General features: G+C 46.5%; 2 protein-coding genes across 3 annotated transcripts; both read left to right on the plus strand.

Annotated features, from left to right (window-relative positions):
- Positions 1-143: 143 nt before the first annotated feature.
- LOC139544299 (putative RNA-binding protein Luc7-like 2) lies at positions 144-5,731 on the plus strand. The gene is made up of 9 exons (XM_071351257.1): positions 144-746; positions 1,231-1,325; positions 1,993-2,091; positions 2,314-2,424; positions 2,681-2,824; positions 3,189-3,365; positions 3,529-3,716; positions 3,823-4,011; positions 4,477-5,731. Exons 1-9 carry the CDS (start codon positions 686-688, stop codon positions 4,781-4,783), a joined length of 1,371 nt encoding a protein of 456 aa, XP_071207358.1. The 5' UTR covers positions 144-685; the 3' UTR covers positions 4,784-5,731.
- Positions 5,732-6,165: 434 nt separating this feature from the next.
- pane1 (proliferation associated nuclear element) lies at positions 6,166-16,097 on the plus strand. Of its 2 annotated transcripts, none has more exons than XM_071351281.1 (6): positions 6,166-6,400; positions 6,488-6,567; positions 6,787-6,885; positions 6,994-7,073; positions 13,729-13,820; positions 14,977-16,097. In XM_071351281.1, exons 1-6 carry the CDS (start codon positions 6,344-6,346, stop codon positions 15,124-15,126), a joined length of 558 nt encoding a protein of 185 aa, XP_071207382.1. In that variant the 5' UTR covers positions 6,166-6,343; the 3' UTR covers positions 15,127-16,097. The 2 variants fall into 2 exon arrangements, with proteins under 2 accessions (XP_071207382.1, XP_071207390.1); XM_071351289.1 differs by having other exon boundaries at positions 6,192-6,400; positions 6,790-6,885.
- Positions 16,098-16,976: the final 879 nt, after the last annotated feature.

Below are 16,976 nucleotides of genomic sequence, written 5' to 3' on the forward strand. Positions count from 1 at the left end.
TGTACTCAGTTGTACTTGCGTTACTTGCGCTAGCATTGACATTTATTATAGCGCTTTTTTCTTTAAAAAATATAGAAATGCGTACGATATCTGACGACAGAGCGATCAAAATGACGTTATGTGCCATTCAACCAAACAGCGCGCGAGGACTGCAGCATTTTGTGCGGTTCAGCCAACCAGCATTTCCTTCGAGGCAGAGCGCGCTCGGAAAGAGGAGGAAGTCGAAAAATAAAGGACACCGAATTAATAAATACGTTAGAATATGTCTATGATATTTACGGTCTAACAAGGGACTGTGGTTGGTCTCACAACTACCTAAAAACCTTCGGGTTTACCTCAATAATCCGAATTTGAAATTACACTACCCGCCACTCAGCATACTGTCCCCTCGCCATACTTCGAGTTGAGAGACGAACGGGAACGAGAAACATTTCGGAATAGGCTTAGCTACCTAATATTTACATTGCAAATTTGTATTACAAACTTGATAATTATAAACGTTAAGGTGGTGGAAGGTCTCAAGAAAAGGTTTTAGCGAGCTAGTTTGTTTCAAACTATTCGTCACGAGAACTTGAGGTTCTCTGAGAAAAGTTGTTCGACGTCCACGAGCCGTCAGAGGCCTGTGGTCGAGGCTACATGCAGCAGACACCATCGGCGTGTAGTGTCGGTGACATAAACAAGAAGCATGTCGGCTCAAGCGCAAATGCGAGCGATGTTGGACCAGTTGATGGGCACAAGTAGAGATGGTGAGTAAACGACAAGCTACATTGTTTCAGTGTCGCTCGATGTTTCAGAGGAAATGTTTTTAACTAGTTGTTATCATGCTAGCTGACGTTAGCTAGCTAAGCTACCTTAGCCTGGGGACAGATGGCTGAATGCTAACGACGGCTAACTACTTGTTGTGTTCACAGTAAAGTAAACACAAGGAACATTCCGTTTCAGACCTTGTCACATTGTTGATGTTTGCTAGCTGGGATATTGTTGGCCCACGAGATGCTACTGACTGGCTGCAGCTAACGTTGGACAGATAGCTAGTTTAACTTTAGCAAGCTAATCTAGTTTTGGTTTCAGGAATGAATGATCCACATGGGCATCCGCACCCACCGTAATCACAATTTTGGATAATAGGAAGGTGGTGTCTGGAATGCACACAGCTATTGCTTCTTGCGATTGACATGACATTGCTCAGCTCACTAACTCTCTCCACTTGTCTGATTTATTTTCGTGTAGGGGACACCATGCGCCAGAGAATCAAATTTACAGATGAGCGGGTCTGCAAGAGTCATTTGCTGGACTCCTGTCCTCACGACATTCTCTCCGGCACTGTGAGTACATGACATCTTACTTAGTCCAGGGGATCCCAAACTTTTTTGCCCCGTGACCATATTTTGATATATACATTTATAAATCATTGGGGCTTAGACAGTCTATTACAAATCACTATTTCAATCTGAAGAAAGTATGGTTTGAAGTATTGGGAAGTTCAGAAGATCATCAGGCAATCATTTTGTATGCTCTTCTGTGTAGAAAAGAACATCTTCATTGATTTAGTGCCTGGTCTTGTCCACTCTGTTCTATTGTGTTCTGCCATTGTAGAGGGAAACAGAAGAAGCGCACATGTTCCTGAGAGTCTTATCTTTCAGTGATGGGATCATAATATTTTGTAGCTTAAACGATTCTAAAGATAGATCCACATTTTGTAGGAAGAAAACAGAAACCGCTGTTTATTACAATCACATCTAGCGGCTACGGAGTTTACTGACGTAACCCCGGTTCTATGAACCAAGCACGATGTATTTATTGTATTTTGGACTTCTCTCGTGGCCCCATTTTACAATCAGGTGACCCCCAGTTTGTGAAACACTGTCTTTGTCACAATGATTGTGTGCAGTAGTGTTTATAGAACACAATGTCAATTGCACTCCTGAATACAGGACTTATAGGTACAGCTTTGAGTGAATGATTTAATGGATGTTTCTTGTTGTCGTATAGAGAATGGACCTGGGAGAGTGTGTGAAGGTCCACGACCTGGCCCTCAGGGCTGACTTCGAGATCGCATCCAAGCAACAGGAGTACTTCTTTGAGCTTGACGTGAGTCATGTTGGACTGTCACGTACCTAGTATACATGTTTACCACACGTACACACACACGTTTCCTCTGCATGCAAACTCCATGTGATCTGTTGATCAATGGCTTGTCTCTTTCTCTCCCTCTTTTTCTTTTCTTCTGTTTAGTCTCCATGTAATATCTATTGATGCTTTTTCTCTAATCTGGTGACTTTAAACTCTCCTCGTCATCCCCTGTCACTGCAGGCTGCTGAGCACCTTCAGTCGTTCATCGCTGACTGTGACCGCAGGACTGAGCTAGCAAAAAAGAGACTGGCTGAGACGCAGGATGAGATCAGCGCTGAGGTTGCCGCCAAGGTGACCGACCCCTGTTGTTTGTCTTACTTAGATAGTTCCCCCACATGCTCATTAGGTGAATTGACACTATAGTTGGAATCCAATTCCATGGTATGTGTTGTTGTTCTGGTTTTTCTAGATGAATGTATCTGGTTAATTTCAGAAAATGACATTTCAACCGTGTATAAGAAACTGTAGTTAAAATGAGATTCTGTCACTTTGTTGCTCTGGTTGTCACCGTGTCATAATTCTAACCCGTTCTCTCTGATATCAACAGGCTGAGCGGGTCCACGAGCTGAACGAGGAGATCGGTAAGCTGCTGGCCCGGGCGGAGCAGCTGGGGGGCGAGGGGAATGTGGAAGAGGCACAGGAGGTCCTGGAGAAGGTGGAGAAGACTCGCGCAATGAAGAAGGAGGCAGAGGTCAGTTGGCAGGCGGTCAAGGATGGTTGTGGTCACAACCAATCATGGAAGCTAGGAATTGTACTGTGATTAAATAAAGATGAACTTGTTAAAACATTTTTTTATATATGTGTATTTGTATGTATATACAAACCTGTTTCAGCAAGGCCTCTTAGATGTTTAACAGCCAGGTATAAGAGGAATTTCACATGTGCACTCAAAATAAATCCCAAAAGTCAGTCAATATCAGTCATTTGAAAGTGGGTCAGGCATTTGTGTACTATGTCCTAATTAACGTTAGTCTTCAACACCGCAGCATACGCACTAAGAACTTTGCAGTGTCCTAGTTCTAACGTCAGTCTGGTTTACTGTTGCTTTCTCCCAGGACGTATACAGGAACTCGATGCCGGCGTCCAGCTTCCAGCAGCAGAAGCTCCGGGTGTGCGAGGTGTGCTCCGCCTACCTAGGTCTCCATGACAACGACCGCCGCCTAGCTGACCACTTCGGAGGCAAACTGCATCTGGGATTCATTGAGATCCGGGAGAAGCTGGAAAGGTTACGGGTGAGACACACCATATATCAGTAGTCAAAACCTAGTAGGATATCACTAGTTATGTAGACGTTTACCTTGCTTTTCAGGAAGTGTAAAACCTGAGCTGTCTGAGCACAGTTGTTGCGATGGATTTGTGTACTTAGTTACATGATTTGTTTTTTTCCTGCTACAGAAAGCCGCTATGGAGAAGCAAGAAGGAATGCGACTGAGAAGAAGGGAGGAGCGTGAAAAGGAGGAAGAGAGAGCAAAGGAGTGGGAGCTGGAGCGAGAACGAGAGAGGGAAAAGGAGAGGGAGCGCGAAACTGAACGTGTACGGGAAAGGGAGAGAGAAAGAGAGAGGGGGGAGAGAGATCACCGGAGGTGAGCCAAATCTGACTTGTTCCCATCAGTTCAGACATCAAACAAATGCTTCAAAATGCTCGTTCTCTTGTATTTTAACAATCCACTTTGATGTATTTTTTCACAGGACAAGATCAAGAAGCGGTGAACGATACAGGGAGGGAGGCAGCTCATCCTCCCATCGCTCGAGACGACACCGCTCCTCTCGTCCCCGGGAGGAGGGAGGAGGAGAGCGGGACAGGGAAAGGGAACGTAAGCATAGACACAAAGACGGGCATCGCTCGCGCTCCCACTCTCACAGGAGCAAGAGGAAGAGGTGAGGCCCGAACAGACAGACAGGAACCCTGATGTGATACTTATAAAATGGCAGATAGCCCTTATGTCACTAAAATCAAGCACCAACTAGAAGAGAACTGAATGAAATCGGGAGGTACTACTACCTTTTTTATTTTACCAGGTTGCCTGAACAACAAAAAACTTGGATGTTTTCTTTCCGTTGCAAAATGTTTTTCTACTTACCTTGTGCCCTAATGAACACGACCCACATAGCCCTTATGTCACTAAAATCTGGCAGCAACTAGATTAAAACAGGGAGGTACCTTTTTTATTTTACTAGGTTGCCTGGTTTTGCCTGTTTTTACTTTGTAAAATGTTTTGCTATACTGTGCCCCAATGAATACGAACCAGCTCTTTCCAAACAGTTTGTCTGAGTTTAATTTTGTTTGTCTATCATCGGGTGCTTGATATTTTACCAATTCCTGATCTGTTTCCTTCTACCCAGGTCTTCCAGGGACAGATCCTCACACACCCGAGACAGAGAACCCCGCTCACCGTCTCAGCGCTCTCCGTCTGGGCGTTCACCCTCAGGGCGCTCCCCTTCCCAGGAGAGATGGAGGGAGAGCGGAGGAGAGGGACCACCCCGCTCCCGGGAGCAAGACGACAGGCCCGAGCCCATGACGAGGGAAGACCGGGAGAGGTCCACCTCTCCAGAGATGATGGCCAGGGGGAGAGAAAGAGAGAGGTCTCTGTCGCTAGAGAGGGATAGACGTTCCAGCTCAGATGGGGAGAGGGAGTCGGGGGAGATATGATACAGAGGGGGACATCCGAGGTAATGTTAGAGCAGGGGGGGTTTAGAAAGATGGAGCAACAGCCCTTCACCTGAGCCATAACCCTTAGATGTTTGCAGATCTATAAGATGGAAACAATATGGTGGAAGCTACACTGCTTATACCTATCCAGACCTTTCAGATCCGCAATCATCAAAGGTTTATGGCCAGGTGGGAGGGAGTGAATTGGGACTGGCTGGAAGGGTCCAGGAGGGTGGTGAGTGAGTATGTGTGTTCATTCATGTTGAAGTGCGACATATAAATTGGGCGGAGAGGAAAAATTGGGACAAGGAAATCAGGATGGGAGCATGCAAAGATAGTTGGTGGAGCTTTCGATTGGGATGAATGGGAAAGACCTTGAACGAAAGAAAGGAAGGACTGGGAGCAACACTTTATTTCATGTAATAATTGGATATTGGGATGGGGTTAGTAGAGGGAGATGGAAGTTCTACCCATTTAAACATTATTTTATTTTAGAAATGCTGTTCTGTTTTGTTTAATCATCATTATGATTGACAATGTTGATGCTGTTGTCATTCTCTGGGTTCCAACATGGATCCAAAGATCGGTTTCATATGGGGGAGCGCGTATAGTGTGTACAACTTAGATTTATACACAAACAGTGATGAACAACCACATCCTTTGAAAGATAAACATACTTGAGAGTACCACTTAAGACTCTTCACACTAATATGGACATGTAGAATTCAATATAGTTGACAACGTACACAAGCATTTTACATACTGTTACTTTATTGGTATTCAGCAGAAACCCATGAATAGATGCATACATTTCAGCAGAAACCCATGAACAGACAGACACACACACACACACAGTCCTTTTGCTGTGAGTCAAGGTGGATGTTTTGGGGGATCTACCTTGCTGTGCCATCTACTACAAAGTTAATAAAAGTCCTGCTTCCATTGTGACTCATGTTTCCTGTCCATTCTTAATGTTGGAATCCTTAGTTGAAACAACAAAGCAGACACCCCGCCTGCGTTTTAGTAAAAAGCTGAGGGATGGGCCTGGAGAACTGTAACCTTTCAAATTCATAGTCAGATATGGATGCCAGGACTGCATCCATGATATAAACAATTATGTTAACACTATATAATCTCAAAACATGGTTAACATTTTTTTTATTAACATTGGAGTATAACAAGCTTATGCTTGCTCATGAGGCATTTATACATTACATTCAAGAATCAATGGGTATATATCATCCATTTAGCAACTATGGTTTCTAGCTTTAATTGACTTTATCAAAGAAATATCCAAGTTATTGTGCAAAGTGGAGGTAGCAGCAGGATTACATTTGTGTAGTTACACTTTTTAGACAGTAGATGGCAGTCGTGCTCCTTAAGAAAATGGCAGAAGAAGACGTCATGACGTTTAACGGAAGTTTGAAATTACGCGCCACAAAAGTCATGGATGAAAATTACTTTGTTCCACCATAACATTGGAGTTGTCTATGAATTGTAGCTATTTAGTGACAGGATTGTTGAACGCGTTATAACTCAATTTGACTTTTTGGAAGTAAAATGTCTTTACTCAAACCATTTAGTAAACTTCCTGGGCTTAATACGGCCAACATACTGGTAAGTGGTCCTGTAAGTAACGTTGGCCTAGGTAGCTAGCAAACACCTGTTGTTAACGTTAATCAATGAATGTGTTTCTTATTTCAGCTGGTGGAGAACGAAGAGCAATTTCAGCAGAAGTTAGCTGACGCTGTTGTTCTTCAAGAGAAGACTATCAACGTCATGGTGTAAGTACTGAATTGAGTTCTCAACTAGCGAGCTAGGTAGGGGTTTAGACTAGAAGGTATACAGCTACGGACGGAAGTGACTTTTCGTAACATGTTAGGAGAATTAGGGTTAACAAAAATGCTCTCCTAACCTGCTACGAAATGTCACTTGACGAAAGTAGCTGTATACCATCTAGTCACAACCCTTCTAACAGTCTTGTCTTCTTCTTTCTGTACCAGAAGGTTGGCCAGAAGCCTCCCACTACCAGTGGAAAACGAGGAGTCTCGGCCACGGATAGATCTGGTGGTTTTCATCATTCACCTAACCTCAGAGCTCAGGTACATTCACATACAGACAATAAGAACCATCCATAGGGAGATGGACCTATTGTGTGGCTTTACTGGCCTCTTCTTCCAGTGGTAATGCTACTGCTTTTCTCTCCTCAGCTTCCAGTCAGCAGAGACCTCCCTCAAGTATTTAGACCCAGGTTACTTCCAGGGCAAAGTCTGCTTCCTGGTTACCAATGGTAAGTCTGCTTCCTGGTTACCAGTGGTAAGGAAATTAACTCTCCTGTCTATCCTTCTCCTTTATCCATCTTTCATCAACACTTATCACAATTATTATATATATTTTTTAAATTTGTACTTTTACCCTGTTTTCTCCCCAATTTCATGGTATCCAATTGGTAGTTACAGTCTTGTCTCATTGCTGCAACTCCTGTACTGAGTCCTCCGAAACACAACCCAGCCAAGCCATACTGCTTCTTGACACAATGCCCGCTTAACCCGAAAGCCAGCCGCACCAATGCGTCTGAGAAAACGAAGGTTACCTATGTAACCACGGTTATGTGAACAATATGGATCACTCCAATATATTGGTATCACTCCGCGGCGGAGGAATACATCCGAGGTGAGGATTTACTCCCGTGTACACCTGTGTCACAGCTGGGGTCCGCCGGTTCTCTACATCATTTTTGAGGTGCCTCTATTTATTCTTATTTTTTTAATTTCACCTTTATTTAACCAGGTAGGCCAGTTGAGAACAAGTTCTCATTTACAACTGCGACCTGGCCAAGATAAAGCAAAGCAGTGCGACAAAAACAACAACAGAGTTACACATGGGATAAACAAACGTACAGTCAATAACACAATAGAAAAATCTGTATACAGTGTGTGGAAATGAAGTAATAAATACGCCAATAGTGGCGAAGTAATTACAATTGATCAATTTACACTGGAGTGAGATATGTGCAGATGAGGATGTGCAAGTAGAAATACTGGTGTGCAAAAGAGCAGGAAAACAAATATGGGGATGAGGTAGGTAGTTGGATGGGCTATTTACAGATGGGCTGTGTACAGCTGCAGCGATCGGTAAGCTGCTCTGACAGCTGACGCTTAAAGTTAGTGAGGGAGACATAAGTCTCCAACTTCAGTGATTTTTGCAATTTGTTCCAGTCATTGGCAGCAGAGAACTGGAAGGAAAGGCGGCCAAAGGAGGTGTTGGCTTTGGAGATGATCAGTGAAATATACCTGCTGGAGCGCGTGCTACGGGTGGGTGTTGCTATGGTGACCAGTGAGCTGAGATAAGGCGGAGTTTTACCTAGCAAAGACTTATAGATGACCTGGAGTCAGTGGGTTTGGCGAAAAATATGTAGCAAACACCAGCCAACGAGAGCATACAGGTCGCAGTGGTGGGTAGTATATGGGGCTTTGGTGACAAAACGGATGGCACTGTGATAGACTGCATCTAATTTGCTGAGTAGAGTGTTGGGGGCTATTTTGTAAATGACATCGCCGAAGTCGAGGATCAGTAGGTAATATAGTCAGTTTTACGAGGGTATGTTTGGCAGCATGAGTGAAGGATGCTTTGTTACAAAATAGGAAGCCAATTCTAGATGCTTAATGTGAGTCTGGAAGGAGAGTTTACAGTCTAACCATACACCTAGGTATTTGTAGTTGTCCACATATTCAAAGTCAGAGCCGTCCAGAGTAGTGATGCTAGTCGGGCGGGTGCGGGCAGCGATCGATTGAAGAGCATGCGTTTCGTTTTACTAGATTTTAAGAGCAGTTGGAGGCCACGGAAGGAGTGTTGTATGGTGTTGAAGCTCGTTTGGAGGTTTGTTAACTTCTTTGGGATAGGTGGGACGCTACCGTCCCACCTGGCCAACATCCGGTGAAATGGCAGAGCGCCAAATTCAAAATATGTTATGTTATACTCAGACATCATTCAAACAGTTTTAGAAACTTCAGAGTGTTTTCTATCCAAATCTACTAATAATATGCATATCCTAGCTTCTGGGCCTGAGTAGCAGGCAGTTTACTTTGGGCACGCTTTTCATCAGGACGTGAAAATACCGCCCCCTAGCCTAGAGAAGTTAACAGTGTCCAAAGAAGGGCCAGATGTATACAGAATGGTGTCGTCTGCGTAGAGGTGGATCAAAGAATCACCCGCAGCAAGAGCGACATCATTGATATATACAGAGAAAAAAGTCAGCCAGAGATTTGAACCCTGTGGCACCCCCATAGACTGCCAGAGGTCCGGACAACAGGCCCTCCGATATGACACACTGAACTCTATCTGAGAAGTAGTTGGTGAACCAGGCGAGGCAGTCATTAGAGAAACCAAGGCTGTTGAGTCTGCTGATAAGAATACAGTGATTGACAGAGTCGAAAGCCTTGGCCAGGCCGATGAAGACGGCTGCACAGTACTGTCTTTTATCGATGGCGGTTATGATATCGTTTAGGACCTTGAGCGTGGCTGAGGTGCACCCGTGACCAGCTCGGAAACCAGATTGCATAGCGGAGAAGCTAAGGTGGGATTCGAAATGGTCGGTGATCTGTTTGTTCACTTGGCTTTCGAAGACTTTAGAAAGGCAGGGCAGAATGGATATAGGTCTGTAACAGTTTGGGTCTAGTGTCTCCCCCTTTGAAGAGGGGGATGACCGCGGCCGCTTTCCAATCTTTAGGAATCTCAGGCGATGCGAAAGAGAGGTTAAACAGACTAGTTATAGGGGTTGCAACAATTGCGGCAGATAAGTTTAGAAAGAGAGGGTCCAGATTGTTTAGCCCAGCTGATTTGTAGGGATCCAGATTTTGCCGCTCTTTCAGAACATCAGCTGTCTGTATTTGGGTGAAGGAGAAGCGGGGGGGCTTGGGCCAATTGCTGAGGGGCGTGCAGAGCTGTTGGTAGGGGTAGCTAGGTGGAATGCATGGACAGCCGTAGAGAAATGCTTATTGAAATTCTCGATTATCGTGGATTTATCAGTGGTGACAGTGTTTCCTAATCTCAGTGCAGTGGGCAGCTGGGAGGAGGTACTCTTATTCTCCATGGACTTTACAGTGTCTCTAGTACCGTAGAGGATTGGAGCGATCTATATAGCTTACATAATCGTAGTTACATATGTAATCTTCGTTATGTTTCACTATATTGGATCACTCCAATATAGTGGCGAAGTCCCAGTGCGGGACCAAGATGCAGGGACCGTCAATATGGAAGGGGGGTCCCGACACAGTCCCCGGACCGTTGAACACACCGCAGAGGGAGGTGCAACATTTACCTGATAGTACCTAGCAAAGGTGCAAGAGGAAGCCCAGCTGGCCACAGCACAGTTCTCAGTGAGGGGCACTCCTCTCAGTAGAGCCCAGGATGCAGCCACACCTCTTGTTGAATGTGCAACCACAGATCCCAGCACTGGCATGCCAGCCAGGCGGGTATGCTGTTGTAATCGTGTCCACGATCCAGTGAGAGAGCCTCTGCTTTGATAGCCCAGGACTCTCTCACCATAACAGACAAAGAGCTGGTCTGTTGTTCTCACTGACCGTGTCCGCTCCACATAGGCAGCCAGTGCCCTCACAGGGCACAGCATGCCGGAGGGAGGCCCAGACTCCCCCGCCACTGCCGGGAGGTCATAAGCAGACAGGATAAAAGGGATGTTCACATGCCTGTCTGACAAAACCTTTGGCAGGAATGAAGATTTGAGGTGGAGAGATACACTCCTCCCCCGGTGTCCATCCTCTAGCACTCAGAACTTAACGAAAGAGCATGGAGCTCACCCACCCTCTTCATGGAAGTAATTGCTACCAAGAAAGCCACCTTCATAAAGAGGTGTTTCAGGGAGGCAGACTCGAACGGTTCGAAAGGTGGCTTTGCCAAAGCTGCCAAGACCACATCGAGATCCCAGTTCGCCATTAAGCGGGTCCTAACTGGACACAGGCGACGAACCCCCTTCATAAACCTGAAGACCAAGGAATGGCGTCCCACTGGCCTGTCCATCCACCCCACATGGCAGGCAGATATTGCGGCCAAATGCCCTCTGTGTTGAGGCTGCCAAGCCCTCATCCAAGCGAGACTGCAGGTATTGGAGGACATACTGCACCCCACATGACTCGGGCACAACCTCAATACCAGTGCACCAAGAGCAGAACAACCACCGGCACAACTGGTATGCCGCGATTGTAGCAGGCGCCCTTGTGCTCTGCATGGTGTTCATTACACACTCCTGTAGTCCTAACATGGACCATTGGTACCGTTCAGTGGCCAATCCCACAGACTGAGGCGGTGCGGCCTCGGATGCCACAAAGTTCCCCGGCCTGAGACAGCTGGTCTGGTTTCAGGGGAAGTTGCCACGGTGTCCCAGACAACAGGGACAGGAGAAGGCTGAACCAGGGTTGTCTGGGCCAGTATGGGACCACCAGAAGCAGATATGTGCGAGTAGAGACGCTAGACGTACCTGAGCCCAGAGGAGTTCCTGTGCTATAAGATTGAGGCGGTGTGACCTCAGTCCACCCTGATGGTTGATGTAAGCCACCACTGTGGTGTTGTCTGTTCTCACCAGGACATCTTTCAGATGTGTAAGGAAAGACCGCAGGGCCAGCAGTACAGCTCAGCGTTCTAGTTCATTGATGTGCCTGCTGCTTCAAGGGGGTAGCCAACAGCCGCTGGCCAACCTGCCCTTGGTCACACCCCCCCCCCGAGCCGATCTGGGAGGCGTCTGTGCTGACCAGCTCCCGGCGGTACATCCTCAGCATCTCCACCCCACCTGAGAGAAAGGAGCGACAGCGCCACCTCAACAATGCCCTGAGGCCCTGTGCAGTCACCCGCAGCTGGCGGTGACGGAGGAGCTTCGGGTGCAGCCGGTGGGAGTTGAACCATTGTTGAAGAGGCTGGAGGAATCATCAACGAGGCCGCCATCAGCAAGCCCAACAGGCGTTGTCAGGGCAGATACCACCCGCCCCTGCCCGAAAGTGGTTGATAAGATTGCCTGAACCCTTCAGCTGGGCAGGCGTGCTCTCATGAGGACTGAGTTCAGTTCCATGCCAATGAAGGCCACCCTTTGGGTGGGTGTCAGATGACTCTTGTCGTTTACTGTAATGCCCAGCCTGCCGATGCGGGTCAGGAGTATGTCTCTGTCTGACAGGACCTGGGTCCTGGTCGGGGCACAAATCAGCCAATCGTCCAGGTAATTGAGGATCAACAATCCTCGGGACGTGAGAGGTGCCAGGACAGCGTCCATGCACTTTTTGAAAGTGCGGGGTGCCAAGGAGAGGCCGAAGGGAAGAACCATGAATTTGTAAGCCGTCCCTTTGAAAGTGAATCGGAGGTACTGCCAGAGAGCTGGGTAAACAGGAACATGAAGTACGCTTCTCCAAGGTCCAGCGTCACAAAACACTGGTCCCTGGACACGGCCTGCAACACGCGGCTGGGGACAGCATGTGGAATCTCAGTACCTTCAAGTACCCATTGAGGTTGCGGAGGTCCAGAATCGATCAAAACCCTTATTCTCAAAATAAGTGGAGTAGAACCCACTTAGCCGTTCTGATGTCTCGATACTGCGGATGGCACCCTTGTCGTGGAGTGAGGAGATTTCTTCAGGGGGTTGGCCACCGTGGTAACACGAAAGGCACCTGAAGGACGGGGGCCGTCACCGGAATTGGAGTCGGTACCCCTTGAGCATTGTGGACAACACCCAGGGGGACTCCACACCCTCCACCCACCCTTTTGAGACCGGGAGAGGCGGCCGGAAGAGTGTGTCAGGGGTCCTGCCGGGGCCCGCCTCTCCTCTGGCGCCCCGAGCGCCTGGGTCTCCCATGCACGTCCCTATGGCGGTGACAGTTGACACCATCACACCTGTAACAAAGGGAAGCCATAAGTTCAACCAAGACAACAAGGCCACGGAGCAGGGGTCAGACGCCCTGGGAGAGCTATGTCGTGTTCCCTTTGGAGTAATATGAACCCGGTGAGGGATAAATTACCCAGTACCGCTGCAAACACCGGGTAGACCCGTGTGGGGAAAAACAGGCTGTTGCTTCACCGCACGCTGTGCTGCTCCCGTTGTCGTTCCTTAGCACAAGGCAATGGGGCAGGAGAGGGACCCCACCCTCTGGAGCAGGGAAAGCAGACAAGACACCTCCATCATTTCCCGGAGGAGCTCCTATGTGCCCTCCTGAAGGTAGGCCTGCAGCAGCATGGTCACGTTTGTAAGGCAGCCAAGAGAGAAGAGGGACCCATGTGTGGCTTTCAAGTCCGTATCAAATGCTCTGGGGGGGTCCCGCCTTCAGTCGCGGGGTCCACCCTGGCAGAACTCTCCTGCAAGGGGAACAGGGAACAGCTGTTGTCGCCTCATGCCCCCGTCCAGGACTGGCAGCAGATGTACTCTGCCTGCGGTGGCTCCGGCCTCGCTTCTTGGGAAGGGTACTGGGCCCAGTAGAGGGACTAATAGCTCGCTGCCGCACCACTCCTGCGGGAGGGAGCTCGTCCCCAGCCTGAGCCCGAGCCTGGCCGACGCACTCGCGCATGGCCACCAATCGCGCCAGGTGCAGGCATTCTGAGAACACCACACAAAACAGGCATACAGTAGGGTGTTCCACCGCCCTCTCTCCGAGTGGCTCACACCCGGCCCGCCACAGGAGTTGCTAGAGCGCGATGGAACAAGAACATCCCTGCCGGCAAAACACTCCCCTAACCCGGACGACGCTGGGCCAATTGTGTGCTTCCCCATGGGTCTCCCAGTCGCGACAGAGCCTGGACTCATTCCAGGATCTCTAGTGGCACAGCTAGCACTGCGATGCAGTGCCTTAGACCACTGTGCCACTCGGGAGGCCCTCACTTATCACATTCTATCATCATTATGTTGAAAGATTTCTATCATCTGTGTGTTTGTGGTGTGTCTGTGTCTCCTCCAGCTCGTAGTGTGTCAGTGCCCCCTGAGCGGCTGGTCTCTGTGAGGAAGCTGGCTGCATCCCTCCACTGCCCCTTACTGTGTGCAGAGGATCAGGTATGAGTCAACTCTATAAGTTAATGCATAGACATGATTGACAGGTAAAACACTATATTTGTATTTATTATGCATCGCCATTAGCTGCTACCAAGGCAGCAGCTACTCTTCCTGGGGTCTGGCAAAATTAAGGCAGTTATACAATTTTTAAAACATTATTTATTTGTATTTAACCTTTATTTAACTAGGCAAGTCAGTTAAGAACAAATTCATATTTACAGTGACGGCCTGCCCCGGCCAAACCCGGATGACACTGGGCCAATTGTGTGCCACCCTTAGGGTCTCCCAATCACGTCCGGTTGTGATACAGCCTGGAATCAAACCAGGGTCTGTAGTGACACCTCTAGCACTGAAATGTAGTGCCTTAGACTGCTGTGCCACTCGGAAGCCCCAAATACATACATTACAATACATTTATAGGAGAATTCACAATACACTGTGTGCCCTCAGGCCCATACTCCACTACCACATATCTACAACACAAAATCCATGTGTACATGTGCGTATGTTATCATGTGTGTATGCATGCATGTCTGTGCCTATGTTTGTGTTGCTTCACAGTCCCCGCTGTTCCACAAGGTGTATTTTTATGTAATTTTGTATTTTTTTTAAATCATAAAAATCGAGTTTTACTGCTTGTATCAGTTACCTGATGTGGAATAGAGTTCCATGTAGTCATGGCTCTATGTAGTACTGTGCGCTTCCCATAGTCTGTTCTGGACTTGGACTGTGAAGAGACCATGTCTTGTGGGGTATGAATGGTTGTCTGAGCTGTGTGCTAATCGTTTAAACAGACAGCTCGGTGCTTTCAACATGTCACAAATACAAGTAGTGATGAAGTCAATCTCTCCTCTACTTTGAGCCATCCAAGGGCCAGCCTTGCTGCCCCGTTCTGAGCCAATTGCAATTTTCTCTATGTCCTTCTTGGTGGCACACGACTGAACAGTAGTCCAGATGTGACAAAACTAGAGCCTGTAGGACCTGCCTTGTTGATAGTGCTGTGAGTTTGTTTGTTTATTTCATGAAGCTTGTGTTATGAATAGACTGACAGGTAATACAAACTCATTATCTTATAAGTGTGTCATTGTTATTTCATTAAACTTTTTTTTTTTCTCCATTATTTATTTCCTCCATCTTCCTTTCTTTCTCCACTCAGACAACAGAGGGGGTGACCACGGCAGCACACCGATTACTGGCCATTCTCAAGGTAGCGGCCGGTCTTGTCCCTATGGCAACTGGTCTCTACCTGTCCACCTTGACCCGCTGCACTGTGCCCTCTGACATTGACCAGCAGAACTTTGAGTGATCTTTGACCTTTAACCCAGTCCAGAACATCACCTGGACGAGCCAAGTCTGGTTGACCAGGTAGTTACATGGACTGTTACTTGTGCTCAATAGCTATTGCGGTCTCTAAAACAGATAAATGTAACAGGTTTATATAGAGTGCACTGCATGTGATATCATAAAATTTTTGTTTGTATATACAGTATGTTTACCATGCACTTAGTACCTTTTTTTGTTCACATTGTTAACTTTTAACCTTTTTTTTTTTTTTTTTTGCTTTGATCTCATTTGTAAAGAAATTGTCTGGTATCTTTGTAAATATAATTGAGGTTACACACTAACCTTACTTTTTAGAATGTCACTTGTTGCTGTGTCAATATACTGACATTAGGTGGAGTGCCTGCTGCCTGACGAAAGCCGTTGGTTCAATGCCTCCAAATTGCTTTCTGGTTGCTATAGAAACAGGGTGATAGAAAGGACGTGGTTTTCTGGGATACGCCCAACATAGTGACGAAATTGAACCATGCAATTGATGTCCCCTTATCTTTCATTATGTAGTGCTTCTTTGACCTATGTGAGAAATAAACGGCTTAGCTAGTTGATACAATCTTAAAGATGCTTTATAAAGGTTTTGTAAAATTTCAGCCAGTAGTTTTGAAAGTGCTCACGAGCCAAAATGGTTTCCTGAAAATTGTGTGCAACGTCAACCATTTTGTATGTATAAAAAAAAAAAAAACTCTTTAATTGTGAACCAGCTATTTGAAGATTCATGACCTCCTCACTCCTACCCGTCTCCCTCCTCCCACCTATTTCCTCTATCCCTAAACTCGAAGTTCACATCCCCTTCCTGTTCAGATCAGGTATTTTGATAACCCTTGGTTGAAGATCTCCAGTGTGCTATCCCACTGGACAAAGACATCAGTTCAACGTCATTTGATTGAGTTTTCAACTAACATAAATTCAATGTGAAATAAACATATTTGAACCATGTAATTGGATTTAGGTTAAAAGTTGGGTGAAAAAAAAACATTCCCTTTACAGTGAATACTTTTTTTGCATATCGAAAAGTTTTCCACATTTATTCAACATCATCAGATGTGTTTGAAATAGTGTGGAAACAACATACAGTTGAAGTCGGATGTTTACATACACCTTAGCCAAATACATTTAAACTCAGGTTTTCACAATTCCTGACATTTAATCCTAGTAAAAATTCCCTGTATTTGGTCAGTTAGGATCACCACTTTATTTTAAGAATGTGAAATGTCAGAATAATAGTAGAGAGAATGATTTATTTATGCTTTTATTTATTTTATCACATTCCCAGTGGGTCAGAAGTTTACATACACTCAATTAGTATTTGGTAGCATTGCCTTTAAATTGTTTAACTATGGGACAAATGTTTCGGGTAGCCTTCCACAAGCTTCCCATAATAAGTTGGGTGAATTTTGGCCCATTCCTCCTGACAGAGCTGGTGTAACTGAGTCAGGTTTGTAGGCCTCCTTGCTCGCACACGCTTTTCCAGTTCTGCCCACAAATTCTCTATAGGATTGAGGTCAGAGCTTTGTGATTGCCACTTCAATACCTTGACTTTGTTGTCCTTAAGCCATTTTGCCACAACTTTGGAAGTATGCTTGGGGTCATTGTCCATTTGGAAGACCCATTTGCGACCAAGCTTTAACTTCCTGACTGATGTCTTGAGATGTTCCTTCATATCCACATAATTTTCCTACCTCATGATGCCATCTATTTTGTGAAGTGCACCAGTCCCCCCTGCAGCAAAGCACCCCCACAACATGATGCTGCCACCCCTGTGCTTCACGGTTGGGATGGTGTTCTTCGGCTTGCAAGCATCCCCCTTTTTCCTCCAAA

This window comes from Salvelinus alpinus, chromosome 2 (assembly GCF_045679555.1).
Source record: "Salvelinus alpinus chromosome 2, SLU_Salpinus.1, whole genome shotgun sequence".
NCBI classification, from domain to species: domain Eukaryota; kingdom Metazoa; phylum Chordata; class Actinopteri; order Salmoniformes; family Salmonidae; genus Salvelinus; species Salvelinus alpinus.